Genomic DNA, 19,703 nt, shown 5'->3' on the forward strand with positions numbered 1-19,703 from the left:
TGGCGTAATTTCCCTATTCGTAGGAAAATTTTAAACTTGTAGCAGTGTATCTGCAGCAAAAAATATAGGAATACATTTTATTATGGTTTCAAAAAAACGTTAGGGGGGCGCGATTAAAATTGTTATGAAAACTTGGGTCGCAAATACTTCAAGGTTGAGAAACGCTGGATTATACAATTCACTGAGTAGACCATCATAAGGTACTTCAAAAATAGTGAATATGCCCACCTTAACTATGCACCCACCTTTACGTCTCACTGCTGAAGTGTGTGCTAACCTATGGCAGCTTGACAATATGATATTCCATTGTCTTAATCCATAAAATACTTCACACTGGCATCCTTTCTTTTGTGGGTAATTTGCATGTCACCATGTCTGAGATATTGAACTCCATTCACTTTAAGGCATAACTGCATGTCTAATATTATTATTGAAGCAAACACATAAGATGTTTCACAAATTTGAGGAGGCTTTTCACTCCACTGGGCTAATAGGTTAACTGATAGCCACGTTGTTCCAATACCTCATAAGCTGGATGGTTCTGTAGACCCTTCATACAGATTAGGGTTATAGACAGCAGGAATTAATACCAGCAGCAATAAGCACACCGTAGAAGACAGTCCTAGAATGGATGCCAGTTCATTACTTGGCACAGTCACACGTGGCCAACTTTGAGTCACCAATGACACCAATAGCAGGTCTTTGGATTGTGGGATGAAACTCACATCCCCTTTTCCAGAAGGTCTCTTTTACAGAAGATTGTTCCTATCCACTTAATTCTTCTAAAATAACATCAAGTTTAGTTTTGAAGGTCCCTAACGTCTGCGGTGGACTGGCTTCCTGCCCAGAGTTTGTTTCCTGCCTTGCGCCCTGTGTTGGCTGGGATTGGCTCCAGCAGACCCCCGTGACCCTGTAGGTAGGATATAGCGGGTTGGATAATGGATGGATGAATGGAGGTCCCTAACGTCCTACTGTCCACCACACTACTTGATCACTAATTACTTGTGTCTGTGGTTCTCTGTGTGAAGAAAAACTTCCTAATATTTGTGTGTAGTACTAGGGTGTTGTACCATGTTAGCCATTATGAATGTTGTGAGTATTATAGCAAAATGATCCCTTTTATTGGCTAACTAAAAAGATTACAATATGCAAGCTTTCGAGGCAACTCATGCTCCTTCTTCAGGCGAGATGTAATCATGTAATCACTAATGTTTGTATGAAATTTACCCTTAACAAGTTCCATCTGTGTCCCCGTGTTCTTGATGAACTCATTTTAAAGTCACCGTCTCGAACCACTGGACTAATTCTCTTCATAATTTTAAACACTTCAATCAGGTCACCTCTTTATCTTCTGAAAAGGCTCAGCTCTTTTAAACTTCCCTCATAACTCATCCCCTGTTGCTCTGGAATCAGCCTAGTTGCACTTCTCTGGTAATCCAGTCTAATTCCATCTCTTCTAATAATAATAATCATCATTAGACCAAGTCACCAATGCCAGCATATTCAATGAACCGCAAGGGACTGTGGGTTTCCTTTATAGGGCTGAGGGCAGTCCCTTGACAGTGAGAGACATGTGATGTTACACAGACCAATAAAGTTTGACATAAAGAAACTAAATGAACAACAAAGTTAACGTAAAACAAAAAATAACAAAACAGGGAACCCTGGCTGAAACATACCACTGAGGAGATGAAGGCATTAGGTTACAGAAGAAGAGGGTCGAGTCTTCAATGCTTGAGCAGCAAAACCGCTAGAGTCAGTGCTCCAGTGCATCAATGTACGTGATCAAAAAAATAAATAAACGTATTTGTGAAACAGGGTAGAAAATAATGTCTTGTCAAGTAGCTATCCCTATGTCTATCAATATTTATATAATATTTTTGTAGGTGCACTATAAAGCTATGGTGACATATAAACTGATACAAACAAAGCATTCAAAAACAGTAGTAGCAGCAGCGATATTGTCACATATACAGTACACAGAAAAGGTAGCCTGGTCTTTCGTGTGACAATATGACAAATGCCTAGCAGACAAAAGGATGCAAATTACTGTAGGAGAACTTAGGCAGGGTCGTTTAATGAAGTACGGTATTTCTCACTTTTGATTTGATTTTGATTTCTCTTGAACTTTTCCAGTCCAGTCACGGAGATTCGATCGTTTCATCTAGTGGGTCAGGGGGTACCTCTTGATCATTTTGCCACACAGTTAATCGATACTATTGTTGAGCAGAGGGGGCCTCTTGATAACTTCAGCATGCCAATAATCGAACGTTTAAATGAGTGAGTTGGGGGTCACCCTTGATCTTCTCAGCACGAGGATACTCCATCACTTCCTTGAGATTTGACTTGATGAAAAGGCCCCTTATCGTCACGGGCTCCTGTGCTTGCATTCAAAGCCCCTTGTTGGCAGATCTGCCCATACTACACAATATAGGATAAGGATGCGTATTTGGGCAGTTTGAGGTGGATACCTGGGGGGAAACATGACATAAAAGTCCCTTGTGGTAATGGAGTGCAGCAAGGAGCGGTCAAGGAACATCACATATTGGAAGAAATGCTGACTGAGGGCAATGTGATCTGGCATCTTCTGAGCAGTGTTGGGGGTAACACGCATTACATAGTCAGATGACTTTTTAAAATAACAAGTAATGCAAAGCAGTTACTTAATTTACTGAAGTAAACACCTGTATTAATAAAAAAAAAAAAAAAACAGATATACGTTACTGCATTACTATGGAAGCTTATTCCCTGCACTTAAAATAATAAAAAAAAAATTATAGCCTTTTTTTGCAAAGACGTTCCCTGTTGCTGTCTGTCTAATACAGTGGTTCTCAATCTGTGGGGCAGGCCCCCCTAAGGGGGCGCGAAGTAACAAAAAGGGGGGTGCGAAGATGTGAAAAAAAGAAAACAAGAATTAAAAATATGAAAAATACATCTATTGAAACCTAAACAAATTAACTTAAACTACATTCTGATACTAGAAAAATAGATACAGTGGAACCTCAGATTGGGAGCATAATTCGTTCCGGAAACGTGCTCGTAGTCCAAAGCACTTGTATATCAAAGTGAATTTCCCTATAAGAAATAATGGAAACTCAGATGATTTGTTCCACAACCCAAAACTATTCATATAAAAATGATTAATACAAAATATAAAGTAAAAATACATAAAAAAAAATTAACCTGCACTTTACCTTTGAAAAGAATCATGGCTGGTGTGAGTGAGTTTCTAAACTCTTGTGGGATTGCACCCAACGGGACGACACGCGGAAGAGCGTCCCAAAGCAATCGCAGTCTCCCAGCGCTGTAGCAGTTCGTTGTAAAACCGAATCCGAAAAGATCGCGGACATGCTATAAGCGCCTGCTGTCGATGGGTGATACAAAGAACAAGGAACATTATAAATGCGCAGGGCACAGTATTACTTGGTCACGACCCTGCCTGACTGCTGTGTCTGTGTATAGGAGAGTGGCAGATCCCACTACAATAAATAACTGCGCTGTTGCTGTTTCAAGCTGAATAAAGCTGGTGTTGCTAAAGTACTGAGACTCAGCTTCGTGTTTTAGGGTGCAAGATGGGGACTCGCACGTCACAGCACACATGTGCGCGCGAGCACACACACACACATACACACGCGCGCACGATCACACACACACATACACCCGAGCGCGCGAGCACAAACACATACACATGCACGTGCGAACACACACACACACACGAGCGCGCGCACGCGTGCACATACACATACACACACACGCGCGCACACAGTCACAATATTAATGCTGTAGTAAACACTATACGCTCATACGGAGGTTGACCATATGAGTGAGGCACGCCGACTCAGACGGAGAATAGGAGATGATTGCCCACAATCCCACAGCAAGAGAGAGAGAGAAGAACCATCAGCTCAGTTGTGATCATATGACGCCCAGCAGACAAAGCGTATACATACTACTCGTACTGCAAGACCTTGCTCGTTTATCAAGTCAAAATTTATTAAAAATTTTTGCTCGTCTTGCAAAACACTCGTAAACCAAGTTACTCGCAAACCGAGGTTCCACTGTATAGAGTTAGATAAATGTCAAGTTAAGTAGGTATAATAAAATATGCATCTATGATATATCATTATGTGGTGCAGTCCTTTGGATGAGACTAAAAAAACGAGGTCCTGACTCACTGCGTTCATAAAAGATCCCCAGGCATCTGTCGTAAAGAGTACGGTGGATCCCGATGTTTGGCTAAATTGCCCACCATGGATTAGTCATTATGCCCCCCCCCCCAATCAACCCTTGTCTCTAAATCACTACCTAATAGCTAATGTGTGGTGAGTGTACTGCCACAAAAATGGCTGCCATCACATCATCCAGGCGCTTGCTGCTCATTAGTGGTGGTTGAAATGGCTCCCCACTCACTATGCAAAGCTCTTTGAATAGTGAGAAAAGAATAATATACAAGTAAAGAATTATAATTATTGTTACTATTAACAAGACAAGTTGGTAAGGCAATCAACCTGAGAACAGGGACTTCAATAAGTGGTCCCACGCAGGGCCTTTAACTTGCTAGCCGTGTTCATGTGCCAGTCCTTTCCTCTGTTATACTACAGCTCAGTTTTAATTATATAAAAGCTATTTTCTTCTCCTCACCTCCATCCATCCACTGGTTTAGTTCATTAGTGTACCTGATCAGGCTGTACTATAAAATCAGGCAGAAAGAAGACCAGCAGGAAAATAAATAAATCACAATCAATGAGTTATCACTGATGCTCTGTGCAAGAGAGGACAGAGCCGACTATACTTCCTTAGAAGACTGGCGTCCTTCAACATCTGCAATAAGATGCAGCAGATGTTCTATCAGACGGTTGTGGCGAGCGCCCTCTTCTACGCAGTGGTGTGCTGGGGAGGCAGCATAAAGAAGAAGGATGCTTCACGCCTGGACAAACTGGTGAGGAAGGCAGGCTCTATTGTAGGCATGGAGCTGGACAGTTTGACATCCGTGGCAGAGCGACGGGTGCTGAACAGATTCCTATCAATCATGGAGAATCCACTGCATCCACTAAACAGGATCATCTCCAGACAGAAGAGCAGCTTCAGCGACAGACTGCTGTCACTGTCCTGCTCCACTGACAGACTGAGAAGATCGTTCCTCCCCCAAACTATGCGACTCTTCAATACCACCCGGGGGGGGGTAAACGTTAACATTATACAAAGTTATTGTCTGTTTTACCTGCATTTTTATCACTCTTTAATTTAATATTGTTTTTATATCAGTATGCTGCTGCTGGAGTATGTGAATTTCCCCTTGGGATTAATAAAGTATCTATCTATCTATCTATCTATCTATCTATCTATCTATCTATCTATCTATCTATCTATCTATCTCTTATCCATTTGTGCTTGGAAATTTAATGAAGAAATCTTACAAATGTAAATTTGGATGATGCACATTCAAGCCAGGAGATCTGGGCTGGAAATAATTCAGAGTCACCTTTCCTAACCCAGATGTCGGCGTGACACCAAAGAAGCGTACCACTTAAATTATTAATTGAAATGAATACGGTCAGGATCACACTGGGGCTTCATCCTTGGCTTTTGTTTCACTTTCATTTATTGATTTCTTTTGGTGTTAATTGTTTTAGCTGGTTAGTACTTCATTTTAATGTTAACCGCTTACTTTAAGAATTGAAGAATTTTTCGTTGTCTTCTATTTTGGGGATTGTTCCTTAGTTTTTAATTTCTCTTTTTCACTTTTATGTATTGCTCAACAGTTTTGTTATCTTTACCTTTAAGGCCATGTGTCACTACATAACTTTTTAAGTGATTTTCTGTCGTAGTCTTCATCTACATAATCTTAGTGAGTTGGAAGCTGTCGTCGAATGTGACGTACTCAACGACTGAGAACAACTAGTCCATGACTCATGCTAACAAAATCAAACAGGTTTGAATTTGATTTTAGTCATAGGGTGGGCTGTGAGTGCATGAGATCTGACAAGCAAGGAATGCTCATCTGGAAGTACAATGCATAAAACTGAGCGACGAGGAATAAAGAATGTGACTGTTTAGGACCTCATAAACAGAAGAGAAGATCATCAGCCTGATGTCTCGTAATTTCTGTACTGTGACAGAATGTAAAAAAGAAAAAAAAAGGGTAGAGATTGCTGTTGAACTTGCCGTACCTGTAAACCCCTGGTACAGCACCAGCTCCGTCAGGCAGCACGACATTGGCCGTTACAAAAAGGGGCCAGTAAGCACAACTGCATTGGAAAGTTGTCACTCAGTTGGCAAATTAGACATACCCTGTGATTTCCAGTCGTATGAACTAAGATGCTCCGGCGACGAGATAGGCGACTACAGTCGGCAAGTCTGACATACCCCACCCCAAGGGGTGTGGCCCCCTGATTTTGCAGATGTCACTTCAGGTGACTGCAATATTTAAAGACTCTTCTAGTCTCTTCTTCCAGTCTAATTGCTGGCCATTTGAGTTTTTTGGCTTTCGTTGTCTGAAGCTTCCCTTCACTAAGTTGGTTCTTTATTGAATTATATTTTATAATATTAACATTTTCTTTAGTCATATACTTTTGTTTTGAGATTTTGGTTACCTTTTGTTCTGGAGTATACATTTTTGGAAAAGCCACCAGTATTTGTTCAGTCTGTGAGAATGTGAAATTTATTTCCATTTGGCACCTCTGTGTACTCTCTTTGAGTGTTAGGCTTTCTATTTCATCTGTTTTTTAGAAGTATAGTTTTCCCTAACAAAAAGAGTTATTTGTACTATTCTCATTGTTTCTGCTTTTTGATTAATTTATTCTGAGCTTAAACCTTTCATTAGAATTTTCTTTAGGCACTTCTGTGGTTAATTTAGTAATTTAGCTAAATAAATTTAATTTACCTACAAAATTGAGGCACTGTACAAGGATTCCACGGCCTCTTTCCTTTTACGGTGCCCACTTTCAAGAAGAAAACATATCATTAAAACATTATGCATTGTATACTCCATTGTTAGCCATTGGGGAAAAATACTTACTGGATCAAACTCTCTGGCTCCACCCACTCATGCAAATTAAGGACCAATTGGCCAATCAGAGAAGTGACAATCATGGATGTTTGCAGTTTAGTTGTAGAAAGACGATTACTATCAATACTGGGCTTCATTTTTGTAGGATATGGGTGGGCTTTTGGCTGTGCTTGGGCTGTAAATACCCATCAAATCTGGCAAACCTAAGTGGAAAGGCAAGTTTGAGAAGGCAGTTTACGACCCAATTACGTGTATATCCTTTCTTTCTTGTTTGTCTGAAACTGCATTTGTGCATCCTTTGAAATTGTTGACAAGAACCAAGCTTATGCCAGAATGGGGGGGCTAAATCTGCCCAAGCTGTTTAAGAGGTGAATGCTGCCCTCACACTGCTACAGGGGGTGCTTCAGAGTTTATAGAGCCATATTAAGGTGGACTCTTGCGTGCTTCTCTCTCACGCTCTCACTCATTTTCTATCCTGAGACAAGGCCGTTTCTTCGGCCCTACACATTCAGGATCAAGGGCCATACTTGACTATACTGAACCAGAGGCTAATCAACACATTAAGACAGAAAGCCACCTAAGCATATTGAATTCTTAACATGAACCAGGTCACACTATTATTATTATTTCGCTTGTTAATACTTTGGACATATTATTTTTTAAATGAATAAAAGTGTCACTTTCTCACCTGGCTATTTTAGTGATCTGTCTTGTTGCCTGAGGTCACTGATATGAAATGCAGTGTAAAACATGTGGGTTATAGGAGGGAATATATAAAGGGGAGAAGAGGGTCACCCTAGGACCCCACCCTAACAAAACACCATCTTTCCATCTGGCTATCGTATTAACAAAATAGAGGAAATCGGATTGGAGAATGTTAATGCAGTGAGCCAGTAGACACCTGAAATGTCCTTTAAATGAGCTCAATTTCAACGCCTTCTAACTTGACCTTAACTAAGATGGCCACCACGATGTCACACACCTCATTCTGCACTGTCATCGTGCCTAGTGACACATTAATGTCATAGCAGCCATCTTCATAAAATGTCACTGATCAGTCATGCTGTCACTGACATTTATGGAAAAAGAAACAAAAAGATTAAATCCTGACTAGCATCTTTGGCACATGGTCTTTAATGACATATTCAGTATAACTAAGAATTCAATTACAGCTCCATGTCCCTTATTTACACTGGATGGGAGAAATGGCGTCAGCCACAGTGGCCTTTCAGAACTGAATCTGAAGCCCAAATTACTGACCAGAGTATCTGTTCTCCGTCCCAGAATCCTCTTAAAAACTAAACTTCCCACAATACTGGACCACCATGCTTCTTTGTGACAGCTGTAATCTTCCACCCAACCCTGAAGCATCTCCATTTTCTCAGGTACTGCTTTAATTTACATTTATGCAGCCTGCTCTTTTAATGAAATGTTCCCTTATTTCAGTGCAGGAAGCTTCTGCAGTCACTGAATGCAAATCAATACTCTGCGCAGCACTGTGAGGGTTGGACTATTACATTTAAGCTTTATTCATTCACCCATTATAAAAGCTGCTTCATCCAGTCCAGTGTTGTCAATGCCATGGCCTATCCTGGTAGGACGCTGCTCTGTCTGGGGTGCACCTACACTCATGCAAACCCATAAAAGCTACTTTACAGTCTATGATTACCCTTATTACACATATCATGGAGATCCAGCCATTCATTTTCAAATCAAGCTTGAAAATGTGACAGGATATAAGTAGCTGGTGCCTAGCCAGGCAGCTTTAGGAGCAAGCAAAGGAACCAGGTGTGGAGAAAGTGCCAAGGAGAGGGCACACTAATAATAATAATAATAATAATAATAATATAGTGCCCTTCTCACCACATAAACACACATTCACATTGGGATAATCTGACTTCACCAGTTCACCTAACATACTTATCTTTGAGATGTACCTGGTAGACAGGCATAGAGAGGACATAATAATCATAATAAAAAATATTTTATTTATATAGCATCTTTCCCAAGCTCAGATCCACACTACACAAAGACAGTTTCCACTAACTAAACCTGATGTTATTTTGGAGAAATTAGGCAGATGGGATGGCCAAGCTTTGTTGGACTGAATCACAAGTCCTCATAAAAATTTTCTAAAGATGGGATTCACACTCAGGACTGTGAAGCACAGAGGAAGCCACCAGGCCACACTCTTTCATCTTACCCTACAGGTTCCCAATTAGAGAGTGCCAAAAATAATATTTTACAGACATCTATTGGTCTACCAAAATATCAATAACCACTAAATATTGTATAGGTAACTGCTATGGATGCTTGCTTGCATAGGCTCAGGTTTCAAAATGACCCTCTGCTCTGGATAAGCAGTTTTAGGAAATGCATGAATGCACAGTCACAACTTTGAGCATGCACTTTGCTTGCCTTAGGAATGCGGTGGCTTTATTAGGTTTAGAAAATAAATGGATGGATGGATGGGTGGATTTGATGGATGATTCACACACATATCAGTCATTGACACACACAGTCACAATTCTGAGCATGCTTGTTAGCTACAGGCCAGCACAGGCTGAAAGTTGTGACTGTGCACCTCTGTGATGGATATATGTTTGCTCAGTAACTGTAGACAACTGATACTAATGCATGCTGGGATGGGCTCAGAATACCCCAAATACCTTCTTGGGATAAGTAGTTTTAGGAAATGAATGGATGTGCACAGCCACAACTTCGAGCATGCACTTTGCTTGCCTTAGGAATGTGGTGGCTTTATTAGCTTTAAAACATGGAGGGATGGATGGATGTTTCACATACATATCAGTCATGGACACGCACAGACACAACTCTGAGCATGCCTGTTAGCTACAGGCCGGCACAGGCTGAACGTTGTGACTGTGCACCTCTGTGATGGATATATGTTCGCTCAGTTATTATTGACAACTGATACTAATGCATGCTGGGATAGGCTCAGGGTACCCCACATAGATACTTTATTAATCCCAAGGGGAAATTCAATCTATCTATCTATCTACCTGCTCAAGATATTCAGTTTTAGGAAATAGATGGATGTGCACAGTCACAGCTTCAAGCATGCGGCTTGCTTGCTTTAGGAATGCAGTGGCTTTAGTAGGTTTAGAAAATAAATGGATGGATGGATGGATGGATGCTTCAGACACATATCAGTCATCAACATGCACACAGACACAACTCTGAGCATGCCTGTTAGCTACAGGCCAGCACAGGCTGAACGTTGTGACTGTGCACCTCTGTGATGGATATATGTTCGCTCAGTTATTATTGACAACTGATACTAATGCATGCTGGGATAGGCTCAGGGTACCCCATATTGATTTTCCCCTTGGGATTAATAAGTATCTATCTATCTATCTATCTACCTACCTGCTCAGGATATTCAGTTTTAGGAAATGGACGGATGTGCACAGTCACAACTTCAAGCATGCGGCTTGCTTGCCTTAGGAATGCAGTGGCTTTAGTAGGTTTAGAAAATAAATGGATGGATAGATGGATGGATGCTTCAGACACATATCAGTCATCAATATGCACACAGACACAATTCTGAGCATGCCTGTTAGCTACAGGCCAGCACAGGCTGAACGTTGTGACTGTGCACCACTGTCATGGATATATGTTTGCTCAGTAATTATTGACAACTGATACTAATGCATGCTGGGATGGGCTCAGGATTCCCTACATACCTTCTCGGGATTAGTAGTTTTAGGAAATGGATGGATGTGCACAGTCACAACTTCAAGCATGTGCTTTGCTTGCCTTAGGAATCCGGCGGCTCAGAAGCATGCGGAGAGGTGTGACTGTGCATATCCATGACGGATATGAGTGCGAGAAACATCCATTCACCTTCCCACAGTAATTGTAGGCAACTGACTCCAGCTTCCGTGCGACACTGCTCTAGTAAGGCAGGTTTAGAAATGATATAATTATGAATGTTTCTCACACTTGTATCCATCATGGACGCACATCATGAACGCACACAGTGGCAGCTTTGTGCACACTTATGAGCCACAGGATCCTCGAGACAAGAAAAGTGATGCTCAGAGCTGTAATGGATACTCATTTTTGCAGTAATTCCAGGCAAATGCCACTGACACTTACTGGGATAGTGCGTCCAGCTTCCTGCGACCCTGCTCGGGATATGAAAATGGATGGATGTTTCTCGCACTCATATCTGTCACAGGCACACACAGTCACACCACTGAGCATGTGCTTTGCTTGCCTATGGTTGATAAACACGTCCAAAAGCTGTGACTGTGCGCTCTGTGACAGATATGAGTGAGAGTGCAAGAAACAGTTGCCCAGAATTGTTACACAATTCAGTCACTGGCTTCCCGGCCATCTGCACGCATCCCAAGGATCAGCTGTAAATGTGCCAGTCAACAGTTTAAGCCCACTTGACGGACAATTCACCAATCAAAACACATCCCTCTGTAGAGCCTGCCCTCTCAACTCTGTCGGGTGAAAATGGCCGTTTCCAGCGTCTGTTTCATGTTGTATGCTACGTCAATGAAATGATGAACTAATTTTCAATTTTTCACATAAATAATTGTGAATTTCCCATCGGGATTAATAAAGTATCTATCTATCTATCTATCTATAAGCAACAGAAACCCATTTTGTGAAACAGTTATTAATGTTCACATATCATTTTGTTCTTATTTATGTTCACATTTCACAAAACATTTATTTACACGCGTATTCATTTTTTCACACTTTCTCCAAAATGTTGATCCATACATTGCCATATCAATACGCAAAGGCACCTTTCTGCCCACAACTCCACACACGATGCACATAAGGGAGGACAAGGAAATGCAGCCCAAAGATTTATCATTAAGTTAATTGTAAATGCAGAGCATAAATTAATCAATATGTCAATCGTAACTTTTCACAGACCACCATTACAAAAAAAAAAGAGCAAATACGAACTAAACATAAAGCGGTGGTCTTAGACTTGCGTCACTGCTTTGAACAGACGATGTGGCCCTGTGGTCTTCATCGGGCTGTGAACTCCACCACACATTGGGATGTTTTGTGATTGAGTGTGAAGCAGCAGGGTTGAGGATCAGCACCTCCAAATCTGAGGCCGTGGTCCACAGTAGGTAAAAGGTGAGAGGTGAGTTACCGTGTCAAGTGGAGGAGCTTCAGTACGAGCGAGGGGAAAGTGGAGGGTGAGATTGAGAGATAGATCACTCGGCTGTCAATATATCGATCTGTAGCAGTGAAGAAAGAGCTGAGCCAGAAGGCGAAGCTCTCAATTTACCAGTAGATCTCCAGTATGTCCCTACCGTCACCTATGGTCAGGAGTTTTGGGTTATGACTGAAAGAATGAGATCACAGGGTGGCTGAGCTCTCCCTTAGACACAGGGTGAGAAGCTCAGACCTCCAGGAGAGACTCGGGGTAGAGCCGATGACCCCTCATATTGAGAGGAGCCAACTGAAGTGGTTTGAGCATCTGATACAGATGCCTCTCTGTGGAACTTTTACAGGCACCACCAGCTGGGAGGAGACCACAGGGAAGACCCAGGGTTTGCTGGGGAGGTTATATCTCCCAAATGACATGGGAATGCCTTGGGATCCCACATTATGAGTTGGAAAGTTGGGCTGGGAAAAGAGATATTTGGGCCTCACTGTCCCAGCAATATAGTCTCAGGTAAGCGGTGGAAATTGAATGAATGAATGAAGGCAGTAAGTAGCACAGCATTTCTAAGATACACAAGAGCATCCATCAAAAATGATCAAACTAAGGCAATGCTGAATATCTTAAAAGGCGTAATATAGAAAACGGCACGGTGGCACAGTGGTAACAAGACCTGGGTTTGCATCCTGGGTCCTCCTTGCATGGAGTTTGCATGTTCTCCCCAAGTCTGTATTAGTGCTGTGATTTCCTCCCACAGTCCAAAGACGTGCAGGTTAGATGGACTGGCAACGCTAAATTGACTTATGTGTGTGTTTGCCCTGCGATGGACAGGCACCCTTTCCAGGGTTTGTTCCTGTCCTGCCTTGTGCCCTAAGCTAGCTGGGATAGGCTCCAGCAAAGTCACCCCCCGGAGGCCCTAATCTGGATTTAGCAGGTTAGAAAATGACATGACATGACTTAATAATGAGACCTTTTTGAGTCTTACGCCAATCAGTTAATGTCAGTTCTCTGTTAAAGTCAATGTCAGTTCTTTGTTATCCATTCAATTTCCAATCTGATTCAGAATCACAAATATACGCCTGTCATGGAGGCATTGAGTATAAGGTAGGTGCCAACCCTCGACAAGGTGCCAGCTTGATCGCTATTTTCATCTCACAGCATGGTTTCAAACAGAAAGAAATAATAAAGCAAATAACAAATTATCTGTAAGTGCCACAACACCAGGCTGCTAGAACTAATGATGATAAAGTACAAACGTCTGCAGTTAACTATGACAAGCTGTAAAATACACAATAAAACTGTACATAGACTGTATATTAAACATTTGTTAAAGTAGAAGCACCTACCTTCCTCATCTTAGGATTTGTTACTGTAACATGTGCAGCGTAGCCGGCTGAAGCCGCAGATCAGAGTGAAGTGTAAAGCAAGCAGCAAAGTAGCAAACACAGACATAAACAGAAAAATGTTGCCTAGCAATTGGCACAATAGCAGGCTGATTCATGTGTTAGAAAAGAAATAAATAAAAAAAAAAACAAGTTGGCACCACCCTAGTTTTTCTTTTTTTTTTTTGCCACACCCAGCTATTAAAGTGGCTGCTGCTGTACTGGAAAACTGAGAAGCCTGGGATGTACCATTGAGACGTGGAGTCTGAAAAAGGGGAAACGGCCAGGGCGGCTTGGTGTTCAACTTTTAGGACTTAGCCGAGCTTCAGTAAAGCTTAACTTCCTGATTCTTTTCCATTTCTAACGTCTCATTTTCTCTGACTGGTACCTTAGCTGTAGGTGCATTGCAGGTTGCATTTGATCGCCAACTTGCTGAGCAGATGGCAATGCACTTAAAACCACAGAACGGCTTAAGGATAAAAAATGCTGTCTACAGGAAGAGGCGGTTAACATACGTCCTCAACAATCTGCTTTGAAATGCCAACTGCTCTGAATAGTTTAGATCAACTTTATTAATCCTAAAGGATGTAATGAGTCGTCAAGCAAAATGACACCTTTTATTGGCTAACTAAAAAGATTACAATATGCAAGCTTTCAAGTCAACTCAGGCCCCTTCTTCAGGCAAGATGGAATCATTACAATGTAGTCACCACATCTCATCTGAAGAAGGAGCCTGAGTTGCCTCGAAAGCTTGCATATTGTAATTTTTTTAGTTAGCCAATAAAAGTTGTCATTTTGATTTTAATGGCTAACACAATACAACACCCTCATTCTTTTGTATTAAAAACTGCACACTTCACAGGCCACCATTTGTTATTAAATCCAAAGCCCATATGTGATTCTTCCTGAAACTGACCATAAACAGGGCCAAATGTGATCATTTTCTCATGTTTTATAAACACGTTTAGTCTGTCATGTGCTGTGAAGTAAATAACGTCCATCCTTGTTTTACAATCTCGACTTGAGTCACTCGTGTTTGTTTCCAGACATGTTTTATACGTGTGGCTCTGAGAGCCTACCAGACAGTGTGATTGATTTACCACATCTGAAAAATCAAAAAAGTGTTAAGATAATACCTGATCATAAATCAATCTTGTATGAGTGAGCGAACTCTACAAAGAACTGGCAGCCAGTCCAGGGTTGGCACCTGCCTTGTGCTTGATATGCTCATTTGTAGCACTCCACTGCTTAAGCACAATTTCCAATGTTTTGTTATGATTTTCAGTTGAATGCTGGGAAAACAGCTAACTGAAAATGTCTGAAATAAGAGCAAAAAACTGCTAATTTCTCTATTTGTGTCACAACTGCACCTTTTTGTCTCATTGTACTGTCCTGAAGTGATCATGGCCTCTACAGGTCAGCTTGGGGAGCATGCACCGGTACAGCACAACTCGGGATCCCAGTTGGCAATCCCCCAGGCAGGCACACAGTACAGGCCCACCCTCCGGAAATGACCCTTTATCTGCCGCAGCCAGGTGTTACATGGACATCCCCTTGGCCTGGTTCAGCCACTCGGGACATCTCTTGTTGAGGATGGTACAACACCCTAGTACTTAATCCTAAAGGGAAATTCAAATTTCACCTACACCCTGAATCAACTGAAACTGCTATGGACTGTTTTATTTGCTTTTGTATCTTTTCATTAACTTTAATAACATCAAATGGTTTCTACTAAATGGTCTATCTAGGTAAAATGTAGATACATATTATATATATATTATATGTATATATATATATATATATATATATATATATATATATATATATATATATATATATTTGTTTGTATATATATTAGTTAGATTAATGTATAAATATTTTAATTAGAAAACCTTTTTTCTGATAAGAGTGAAGGTTTGTTTTACACTTTAGTGGTTACATTTTGCTTAACAATACCTGGTTGATTTTGTATTTAGTAATCTTACATTTATTAGAAATTATCATAGTATTCATTAATGATAATAATCCAACTAAATGTAATATATCTTTGTTCTTGTTGATTAATCTGTGGAAAGCATCTTGAGTTGCATGTAAATGAATGATAAGGTGCTATATAAATAAAGTAGTTATTATTATTAAATGCATACAGCAGCAGAAACATAAAAAACAAGGATGCAGACTCACAGGACAAATAACACAGCCAATTAACCAATCAATAACTAAAGAAACTTAACGAGTACATCAGATTGCCTGACAGCAATGGGCAGAAAAGACCCCCAGAGGTGCTTCCTAGCACACTGTGATACAATGAGCCCACGGCTAAAAGCAGACTCGGTCCTGCGGACCCACTGTGACTGCAGGTTTTTGATCCAACCAGATTCTGTTTTTAATTGGACTCCTGGGCTAATTAAGTGAAGTGTTATTTCCCAAGTTCTGTGTTTTGGGAAAAATATAGAAATTAGAAAACTAAGTTTGGTAAAAATATATATATATATATATATATATTGTCACACACGTGCGAATAGGAGGCAGCTGAAGGGTTTAGAGAATAATATTAACACATCGGGGTGCACTGACTCTCTTTTTAAGCCTCCTGCAGACCTATCCCGGGAAATCCCGCCAGGAGCCGGTGCCTCAGCTCAGAGCAAGTCACTTCCTGTCCCGGCCCGAAGGACGACATCACTTTCTGTCCCGGCCCAGAGGATGACATCACTTCCTCAAACCGCAGTATAAAACCACACTCCCCTCCTTCGGAGGACAGTTCTGTTTTGGACTCTGTCTTGTAAACACTACTTGCTTCTCAAACCTTTTTACTTTTGCAGCCAGGAACATATTATATGAGTGGCTGCTCCAAACCTTTGCTATGTCTGGTGTCTCTTTCTGTCACAATATATCTATATATATATTAAAATGTACCAAATAGGTATATGGGAATGTTTTGTCTTGGTAGAGTAATCTACTTTCCCCTTTTGTATTATTAATGTGTAGTCTTTGTCAGAATGTCTCAAATCTCCCAGACTTACCCCTGTTTATAAGGTACTCTACCATATAACTTGTCCCCACCTTCCCTTCTACATTTATAACCTCAGGCAATTAGGTGTAGTAAAAGACAAGCAGGAGTTAAGATACACTTTAAATAGTGTATTATTGATAATATTCATAAATAATAACAATATGCAAAGTACATTTGAATATTGGCAACCATACAACCTGATAAATGCTGATGTGTAGTTTCAGGTGGCACACAAACTTGTTAGTTACTTAAAATGTCTCTAATTAAGGCATCATTTTGTGGTCAGCTTTCTTCAGAACAGGCCGCATGCCTGTCTCAATATGGCTGCCAAGCTGTGCTCTTCATTGTGTTGTCCTTTTTAGTTCATGGTGTGTGATGGTCTTTGATCAGTTTGGTAAGAGAGAGGGTGAGGTAAAGCAAGCACATTTATAGGTTTTCTGTCCAACCCCTACAGCCAATTGGGCGTCGTGGTACTTAAAGTCTTTTGATACAAGACAGTTCCAAACAGCCATACTTCAGACCAATGGGGGGACAGAAAACCTTCACACCTGCCCTCCAAACCATGTGTTAAGGTAAATCTTGGCAGTTAGGCAGCCTGGCTTTCCTGTAGGGGTTGACTGAGAGACTTTAGCAGAGAAATATTAGCCAAACTTGTCTGAGGCACTTCACCCAACCATGTCATAAAATTACAAAGAGACTCATTGCTAAAAGAAAGGGTTCTTAAACCATTCAATAATGTAACACTAATATTACATTATATTAGTTTTCACATTTCACATCACAACAGAGAAAAATGTATTTTTTGTCTTTTTAACAATATTTTCATCTTGATTTTCATTCTACTTTTCCAGGCGTTATAATCGGTTATATCTAACTAGCCGGCCCTCGTGGCTTCACCTGTGTAGAAGTGACGTCACGCTTCCCCCTCCCTTGGCCCACAGCCATTAGTGTAAATATATCGCTCCTGAAAGAGAACTATGATTCTTAGCACAATGAGAAAAGTAGCAAAATCAACCAGAATGTTCAAGCAAATTCTAGAAAAAAAAACCCGACGTAAATCCGTTAAGTAGTTCTCTCGTAAAAAGCGGACAATTCTGGCCCGGAAGTGCGATGCTACTACAGCATGAAGCTCAGAGAGCCGGCAAGGCAGCCCCAAGTTAACGAGTCTGAAGAAGAATGGGACTCTGTTGCCAAAGTAAAACTGCAAAGAAAAGAGAGAATCTCTTACGCAGGCAAGGCAAGCACATCTGCAAAATGATATCCTTTTTACTTTTCCTCCTGCCGCTAATACACAAGCGAGGTGAGCACGTCAGCAAAACGGAACCTAGGAGAGAGACGCCCAGAGTGGTTCCTTTAAATTACCTGACATGTCTACATTTCAATTTTTTGTTCTGACGATTTCAATAGTTTCTAAGACCCCGGGCTTTTTACAGCACGGGCGTACACAGCTAGTACGTAATAAAGTAAGACACCATTGAAAGCACTTCATAGGCTCCAATTGGACATGCACGTTTGATTTTGTTTGACAAGGATGCTTTGCCCATCCAACCACCTCTTTGCCGCCAGCAGGGTTGTGTCTGGTGTAAGGGAGCCACGGGGAATGGAGATGAGATGATGTTTAAGTGGCAGGCAGGAGAAGGAATACAAGGCAATAGTGAAGGATTTCACCAAATGGTGCAAACTGAGCCAACTGCAGTTTGACATCAAAAACACAAAGGAGATGATCATAGACCTCAGGAGGGTCCAGCCCATTCTGCCACCAGTTCTGTTTCATGGTGGAGGTGATGCCAACAGAATAAAAAATTTGATTAAAAATGTCGGTTCTATCTTGGGTGTTAGGTTGGACTTAGGATGTGGTACAACAGAAGTCACCCAGAATGCTGCTTACTATTGAGGACAATGAGTCTCGTCATCTGTATGAGCTGGTTTTAAATTAAACGTCTTTGAAGTAGTGAAAGAAATTGGTAACTGAGCTGCTGCAACAAAACATGATGCGTCTGAGAAACGAGATTAGAGGAGGCAAGAAGATGTAAAATAAAAATGTAGTGTCGCATTTTTGAACAGGCGTGTAAGTCGGGGTCTGATTTTATGATTGATTTTCTTATACGCAAGTATATATGGTATTTGTATCATTATTAACCTTTTTACACTTCTCACTTTTGCACGTTTTATAGTAGAAAAATGAGGTTTCATAAAAATGTCACTTTTCAAGCCAAAAGAATGCAACACTTCTTACGTTTTTTTTTTTTTTTGAGAAAAAATGTAACGCTAAGGAGGTTAAAAGAAAACCAGCTGTGCCCGCCACTTCTGCAATAATCTTTCAGCCTTCCCAGCACGTAATTTTCTCTGAAAAGACCAAATCACTGTAAACTTTTCATGCCTCGTGGTTGATTTTGTGTTGATATATTTATATTTTTTTATATTTTTTTTATAATTTATATATATATAAATTCTGCGGTGGGCTGGAGCCCTGCCCCTGGGTTTGTTTCCTGCCTTGTTCCCGGTGTTGGCTGGGATTGGCTCCAGCAGATCCCCGTGACCCTGTAGTTAGGATATAGCGGGTTGGATAATGGATGAATGGATATATAAATTTATATATTTATTTATATTTTATATCTTCTATATTTATGTGAGCGAATAGAAAACATACCTTACAACGGAAAAAATGTACCAGGATTATGCAATAAAATGATTACATCCTTATCCCTTTTTACTATAAAACACGGAATGCATTTTTCTTATATCCAAAGTAAATTTTTATGCTTTTATGTTCCATTGGTACCCCAAGCTCCACCGTCTCCATTGTAAAGTGCCCCTTACTGGCAAGAAACATTTTCAAATTTATATAAAATGTTTAATTTTAGAACACAATTTTGCATGGCAAATGCATGTAAACCATTTTTGTGAAGAAAAATACCGAGCTTTAAGTTCTTGACATATCAGTGCCTTGCTTTGGAAGACAATTGTAATTGTTTGTGTGTCAAGAGAGTCTAACTGAACTGCTGGTGACCTTCTCAGACCTTAAAGGCTTTTTTGTTTCATGTGAAGAGTCAAGATGAGATCACTCCATGTTTTCCCTTTCTCTAGAATGTTCCATTGAATAAACGGTCCTTTCTAAGGAGTTGCATAGGTAGC

General features: G+C 40.7%; 2 protein-coding genes across 10 annotated transcripts in view; one reads left to right on the forward strand and one right to left on the reverse strand.

Moving 5' to 3' along the window:
* The window catches only part of LOC114654912 (baculoviral IAP repeat-containing protein 1-like), an 828,238-nt gene that overhangs the window by 150,238 nt on the left and 658,297 nt on the right, over positions 1-19,703 (forward strand). The gene's annotated exons all lie outside the window — the stretch shown is intronic.
* LOC114654913 (calpastatin-like) overlaps positions 1-19,703 on the reverse strand; it is a 202,279-nt gene that overhangs the window by 77,917 nt on the left and 104,659 nt on the right. The window contains exon 1 of one of the 9 annotated variants that reach the window (XM_051930033.1): positions 13,520-13,617. The exons of the other annotated variants lie outside the window; for them this stretch is intronic. Within the exon in view, the coding sequence (XP_051785993.1) occupies positions 13,520-13,528 (9 nt within the window). The 5' untranslated portion in view covers positions 13,529-13,617. Of the gene's footprint in view, positions 1-13,519; positions 13,618-19,703 lie in introns of those variants that run through there. 9 annotated transcript variants of the gene reach the window in all.

The sequence above is a fragment of the Erpetoichthys calabaricus genome, chromosome 7, assembly GCF_900747795.2.
Source record: "Erpetoichthys calabaricus chromosome 7, fErpCal1.3, whole genome shotgun sequence".
Classification (NCBI taxonomy): domain Eukaryota; kingdom Metazoa; phylum Chordata; class Cladistia; order Polypteriformes; family Polypteridae; genus Erpetoichthys; species Erpetoichthys calabaricus.